The following is a 7,225-nucleotide window of genomic DNA, read 5'->3' as shown; positions in this document are numbered from 1 at the left end:
TCGCTCACAAGCTCTTGATACAGATATCGCTCTTTTTTATTTTTAATATGAACACATGATTATTTTCTTGGAAGTTTATGAATTGTCTTCAAGAATAAATATTATATCTATAGATATCTATAGATATCTATAGATATATCTATATATCTATATATATTTTTGAAACATTTGACATTTTCTCAAAAAATGTTGGCATATATTTCTCTGATGTGTTATTTGTCGCAGGATGACGTAGTCAACTCGACCCGGAAATACTAGCTTTCTCACACACGTGGATAGCATATTATCACGTCGGATGGGAATCTGCTCGTCTACTTCGTAAAAACAATACGCGAACTTTTCACGGGCTACCTCTTCATGGAACATTTGTACATTAGAGTTCATGAACGTTTTTATTTTTCTTAACTATTTCTTAAGAAGACCAATGATACGATGGAAAATTTAGAACTGAACCCATCATCACTGGCAACGATATGTAACCATATCGACAAAAGCCACAGCCAACTAAGCCAATTTCTTTCCAAGCAGGTTTGTTGGAAGCAGAACGTGTGGTAGATTTGTGTGTTATGCCGCTTTTTTTGCGTTACCTGATCATGGCATTCTGTAAAAAAACATTGCTGTCCTATATTGTGCTTTAAGTCGATTTTGTCCCATTACTTAACCGCGTGGTTGTTATTATTTGAGGAAATACAATCTTACGTGACAAAGTTACTTTTTTTTTAACTTTCTTCAGATATGGAGTCAGCAGGACAGACGATGTATTCTGGAGTGCCTCGCCCAGGTGCTGTTGGAGAAGGATTATACATTGTTAATTGCAAGACACTTGAGACCCCTTGTTCTGGATTTGCTGGAGCGAAATGCAGAGAGGGTTAAGAGAAATGGCAGGATCAACCACGACCTCCACGAGCGCCTGTGTGTGGCACTCAGCAAACTTCTTTGGATTAGCCCCGATGCTCAGGCGTAAGTCTGTATATCTCATGTTGTTCTACATTATTTGTCCATGTTACCTGTACTGGATGTTTTGTGTATGCGCCGTGTGTTTGAACCAGTAAGCACGTTCTTGACACAAACTGTCTCGCATCATTGTGTGTTTTCATTTTCAAATGTATTTTAAACTATATTTATAATGGCTTGACAGCAGGAGAGTTCCACTTGCTTAAAAAGCGGAAATGTAGTTTTATTGTGAATGCCTGTGCGAGTGGTTGAGGTCATTCCGTGAGTGTGTGTGCATTACTACGTTCATGTGTGGCATGAAAGATTGCCAACTCTTCCACTTTCCCACAGTCACAACTTAGAAAGACATGCTTTGTAATCAAAACGTGGTACCTTTGGATTTCACATGAATTGGTGCTTGGTCGCACTGACACAAATCGGTCCAGACCCCCCCAAATTACCATCCTTACACATTGTATAGTTTAGTTCCTCTGTATTTGTTTTTGCTTTGGTTTTGCTGTTTTTTTACACTGCTGTAAGGTTGGTGTTGGAAATGAGAATCGATTCTCATTTGCCTTAGCTGGATAAATAAAGATTAAATGTATATAAATATAATAAAACTCTTTTCTGCTCACATTTATCAGGTTTGCTGCAAGGTACTTCAGTGATGCCCCGCCCGTGTTTCAGAGGCTCTTCTTCACCAGTGAAGAGGCGTCAACTGTTCAATACGGTCCAAGGCGAATGAAATTGCGTGATCTCATGGCTGCAACTCTTCGTTTCCTCAAGAGCGATTGTGGCAAGTTTGAAAAGCTCTGGGACTGGAGTCCATGTGTTTCCCAGTTGCTCATGAGCGATGTCCTGGTTCGAGGGTAAGTACCGTCATCCTCTTTTTACCACTTGCAGCTAAAAGCGGGTGCAAATACTGTTGTGACCCATTGAATCGCAATGAGGTGACCCTGGTTTGGGAATTCGAGGTTTGAAATCATGCTTGAGACTAAAACAGATACGGGAACTGGTTGTTGGATGTGGATATGGTAGCGAGATGAAGCCTCTTACACAAGCGGAGGAGTCGTGCTTGTGTGCGAGTGTGCGCACGTGTAAAGATGATTTTATAATCCTGCGAGAAGGAACAAAAGCCATACAGCAAAACATCTTCTCCAGTGGTTCTTCAAAGAATACTTTTCTGAGCTTGTATTTTATAATGTAAGCAACACCATAATATTTTCACAAAACATGGGTTGAACGCCACCATTGTTTCCACTTATCCCGGAAAGATGTTCTTATCACTGATTTCCTGGTTTTGAAACAGCAACTGTACCCGGAACTACAAACATGCTCAACATTCTAATCAGTCTTTAGTCAGTATTAAGCAAATTACATATGAGGCATACTGTGGTTATTCGGAGTGCTGTGACACACAGCATTTCGGTTCGATACTTCAGTGTCATGATTCAAAGTGTGATTACCAGCTGATCGAGATCCTCTCGCTCGATCGGTTATGAGGAACTGTTGTGCTGAGTCCCTCATTCAGCGCAGAAGGCATGCAGCAGGTGCCGTTTGGGCGATGACAGCGTGCTAATTTGGAAACGTTGTGGCGTTTTTACTTTTTATTCTTGTGGCATCCACCCATCTTGGGCATTGAACCCTAGCCGATGCATTGGGAGCTTAAAGTACAGGCTGCCGCCACAACTCGGCATCCTATTAGAATGTATGGGAAGCAGATGGAATTTTTGGCGACATGTTCGGTATATGTTGGAGCGCTCCCTCTGATTGGTCAGATGTTAAACGTCATCCTTGCCTCAATGCCTTCCTTTGCGCAAAATGCGGCCTGCTTTGAGGATGGGGCCCTACGCACGGTGTGCGTTTTTTTTGGGGGGGGGGGTGACCCTGGATGTGCTCAGCACAAAGTAACATTTACCTTGCTACTTGTCAGGTATTGCCAATGCAGCAGCTGTTGTTTGATGGCGCAATTATAAGAGAGAGCTGAAACTAGTACAAGAGGAGACTTGTGTGCCACTCACAGATAAATGTGTGTATATGTGCCCCAAAAAAAAAAAAAATTGTGACATTTTATCATCTTGCCCCAAGTGGAGGAGTTTAGGTATCTTGGGGTCTTGTTCACAAGTGAGGGCAGTAGGCAGCAAGAGATCGACAGGCAGATTGGTGCAGCATCTGCTGTTATGCGGACTTTGTATCGCTCTGTCGTGGTGAATAAGGAGCTCAACCAAAAAGCGAAGCTTTCTATTTACTGGCCGATCTACGTTCCAACCCTCACCTATGGTCACGAGCTATGGGTTGTGACGGAAAGAACGAGATCCCGGATTCAAGCGGCCAAAATGAGTTTTCTCCGCAGGGTGTCTGGGCTCTCCCTTCGAGATAAGGTGAGAAGCTCGGCCATCTGGGAGGGGCTCAGAGTCGAGTCGTCTCGCCTCCACGTTGAGAGGAGTCAGATGAGGTGGCTCGGGCATCTGATTAGCATCCGAACCAGGATAAGCGGTAGAAAATGAATGGATGGACATTTTATTAGCATTTGATTATATATTTGTTTCTCCATGGGTAAAAGGAAAAAAAAACGCACCTCTCAGAAGTGGCAAATCAATTCTTACTGGGGTCTACACATCCCTGTGCTGAACTTGCCCTCAATGTCGTTGCCCCTCAACAGAAGGCATGACTCCGAATAGCATCTCTCCAACAACAAATGTGATTGATTTTTTTTCTGCAGCAGGACTCCAACCAGAACCCTTTGATTTCAAAGGTTTCAGGTCCTTACCATTGAGCTACTGCTATTCTATCTTGAGGTGCCCCCCTGATAGTAAATGACACTTTATTCTTATTCTCTTGCACAGGTACACTGCTCATTGTTTAGCACTGGTGACTCGAATGACTGATAATCAGAAAAACATCTTTTTGAGTAAGCTTCTGACAAGTGATGAGATTCTGCAGATGAAAATCAGGTATGTTTCCTTTGCTTTTGTCATACGTGATTCTGGTTATCAAATGTATATTCTCAGCATAACGCTTTAACTTTGTCGTTGTACCACCAAATATAAATCTACCTAAAAGTATGCTACAGCTCTTCTTTTTAATAAGTTGCAATATAAAGACAATTAGAATTAAATGTAACGTTACTGTATATATTTGTTTCTTTGTTCAGAGCTTTTGAAGAAGCTCAGCAGATGACAATAGAAAAAGCCCTTGTGTTAGCCAATCAAGGATCATCCTTCGGGCGCAAGGAAAAGAAGCATATCCAGGGCCAGTTAATATCAGAGGACTTGTCTCAGAATGTTGTGGCAATCTGTGGTATTGTGCTGCCTGTAAGAGGACAAAAACAGACTGAAAAGGTAAGAGCCTTTCATTTACAATACATCTTCATTTATACGGCATATTCACTACAGCTGCAGCAGTGACACAGCACTTTCCAGAACATTTAACGTAAAATAACCAGTGATAGGCGCTTGACCCTATTTTGCCGGCTATTAATGGCTAGCCGGATACAATAAGGCGGTTGGGCTGACATATTGCTGCGACCCGGTCCAACAATTGTCTGCTACATAAATAACAATAAAAAGGAAAAGAATATGCGTCTTTATTTTAGATTTCCAAAGAGTTTGTGGCTTCCATGGAATCTTGTATCAAACGGTTCAAATGGCTCTTGTTGCCCACACTAATGTAATATGTCCCTCCTCGCTTGCTGTACAGTGACACACCATGATGGTCTAAACTTGTTATCTAGGAATCTAAACGTCACCTAATGTACGAAAATTACGATCAATGGTCACAAAAATATATGTTGACATTTTTACTTAGGCTCACATCAACTTCTGAAAATTATCGCCGAAGTATTAGGAATTTTAGGTTATTTTCCTCTTCAGAGAGGCGCTCACTACAAAGCTTATACCTATTCAAGAGAGAAACGCGTCGTCCATAACATGGACATGTCTTCACACATTACACAATACCACCCTTTGAAAACTGTGCTTGACTCTCGCATGCAACCATAGACGTATTCATTGCATATACACCTGCGTCCCGAACCTTATTTTCAGTAACACCATGATTGACTGTTGCAGATATGACCGGCCACCTGGGCGTGTTTCTGTCAGTCGTTAGTGAAATGCGTGTCCGTCGGTACTTGACCCGGTAAGGGGCGATTAAAGGAACGGATGAAAAACCCACTTCTGTCCTTACTTAGCCATCCTTTTTAAAAAAAAAAATTCTTGTCTTCCGTCCCCAAAGTGGACGTCCGTCCATCCCGGGGACTGCATGCCCATCTCTGAAAATAACAATAACACAACAGAACACATAACATAAAACATAGACAATAATGCAATTGGAACAACTATTCTTTGTCACACAAAGTAATATTTTCCATTTGTGGTTGAATGCTTTTTGCAGGTAAATGAAAGGGATATGGTGCTGGTGGACTCAACCTGCCTGAATCTGAAAAGACTGGCACTGGCTGTGGCTTCACAGAAGCCGGTGCTCCTTGAGGGGCCTATCGGCTGTGGCAAAACTGCTCTGGTGGAGTTTATGGCTACTGTTACTGGTCACACAGAATCTTCAAAGATTCTAAAGGTCCAACTTGGGGATCAAACTGACAGTAAGGTAAGAAATCTAATCAGAAATAAGAATATGATTGAAAATGAGAATGATAACAATTATTTGAAAATTTAAATAGAAAATTTCCATGGGTCTGCTACCCGTCAGAAGTCCAAAACCCACATTTGTGAGGAACAGATTGCAAGATGGTCATTCCCTGTAGAATTACTTTGGCCTCAACAAAATTGAAAGTCTTTGTATTGATCAATTTTGAAAGACTGTTGATAACATCTAATCAGTTGGTAAATGCCAGAGGTTGGCAACACAATGGTCCGAAGGCCATAATTGGCTCGCCACTAATTATATCTGACATAAATTGAATATTTGACATATTTTTATTATAGGTCATAAATGACCTAAAATAAAATGTGTGAGATTGAACAATGTCAAAAGCAATTTTTTTTTTTGTACGGAAACTCTTAATGGGTTTGTAGCATAAAATTAGCAAATAACATGAATTAAAGCCATGACATTTATACTAATGTCAATATTACTACATATTTTTGCAAATATGTAGATATCAATCTAAATAAGAGACAAATCAAACAACTCTTTCAGTTTGTGAAGCTCTGCCGTACCATGTCACAAATAGCTGCTGATTTTTGCCCGATCCTAGTTTCGTCGTGTCGTCAACAAATACTATATATTACAATTGTGACACAGAACGTTTATATATGTCTTTCAAAAACAATAGGTCCCGGCACAGACCTCTGGGGGACACAACAGGTTATGCTCCTTCTTCTTGAAGTATAGTCACCCATCTCTACGTACTGTCGTCTGTCAGCGAAAAAATATTTTGGCCAGTTATTTGTAATTTCCATTTTGTTGCAATTTTTTAGAGGTTTTACGTGACCTGTTGTGTCAAAGTCTTTTTCTTAAGTCTATGAATATACCCACAGAATGTATTGTGTATTTGCTCCATTATTTCCACTGAGAACAATCAACGTCAGAGCTGTTCAACTGTGATTTTTGAAACCATACTGACTGCCATTCTGTACTTTATGCTTATTATAAAGCCATTCAGGCGTGTAGCAAAGCCATTTTCCAACATTTTTCTCAATTGAGAAAATATTGATTTTGATTCAGTTATTGTATGTAACGTGTAGTGTTAACCAACAGCATTTGCTTCTTAATAAGATGTGGTGATTTCTCTGCAAGCTGGCTCATAATAATTTTAAGCAATACTAAAATAGGCTGCTTATGGCCATCAACCACTATCAGAGATGAAAGTCCTCCGGATTTTCCCGGAATTCCGGGTTTTTCACATTTTTATGAAAATTTCTCAGGAGAATTGAGGAAAATTTGCATAATCCGGATATTAGTTGACAACATTGAACGAAGACGCGTTTGAGTTCGTTGTATTGCTTTCACGAGCGTAGCCATATTGAGGTACTAACACTAGTAACAGTAAAGAGATTTTTGTTTGTGTAATAATGACAGAAGGCATGATGGCGTTTGACTCATGGTTTAGTAGAACGAATGGCAACTCGCAACAACAGTAGCAAGCTCATTTTGCCTCTCGGGTTATACCATCTCAACTAGAACGTGGGGGATAGTCCCCAAACAATTTTCGTCTCTTTATAAACACACCTGCTAAACCCCAGTGGAACGAATAAAAGACGCCGTCAACAAGACAGTTGTCGTAAAAAATATATTTGGCCAAAAAGGGAAAAACACAGATTGGCAGAAAATC

The 7,225-nt window shown here is 40.6% G+C and overlaps 1 protein-coding gene across 1 annotated transcript in view; it reads left to right on the top strand.

Moving 5' to 3' along the window:
- Positions 1 to 259: 259 nt before the first annotated feature.
- LOC109509189 (midasin-like) overlaps positions 260 to 7,225 on the top strand; it is a gene marked incomplete at its 3' end in the record, with an annotated part of 44,638 nt that continues 37,672 nt past the window's right edge. Inside the window, exons 1-6 of the mRNA XM_019859079.1 lie at positions 260 to 528; positions 734 to 960; positions 1,578 to 1,802; positions 3,780 to 3,887; positions 4,088 to 4,274; positions 5,329 to 5,538. Of these exons, the coding sequence (XP_019714638.1) occupies positions 433 to 528; positions 734 to 960; positions 1,578 to 1,802; positions 3,780 to 3,887; positions 4,088 to 4,274; positions 5,329 to 5,538 (1,053 nt within the window). The remainder of the gene's footprint in view (positions 529 to 733; positions 961 to 1,577; positions 1,803 to 3,779; positions 3,888 to 4,087; positions 4,275 to 5,328; positions 5,539 to 7,225) is intronic.

Source organism: Hippocampus comes, unplaced genomic scaffold (assembly GCF_001891065.2).
Source record: "Hippocampus comes isolate QL1 unplaced genomic scaffold, H_comes_QL1_v1.1 scaffold26, whole genome shotgun sequence".
NCBI classification, from domain to species: domain Eukaryota; kingdom Metazoa; phylum Chordata; class Actinopteri; order Syngnathiformes; family Syngnathidae; genus Hippocampus; species Hippocampus comes.
Note: the sequence above shows the minus strand (reverse complement) of the source record. Positions and strands in the feature narration are given on the sequence as shown.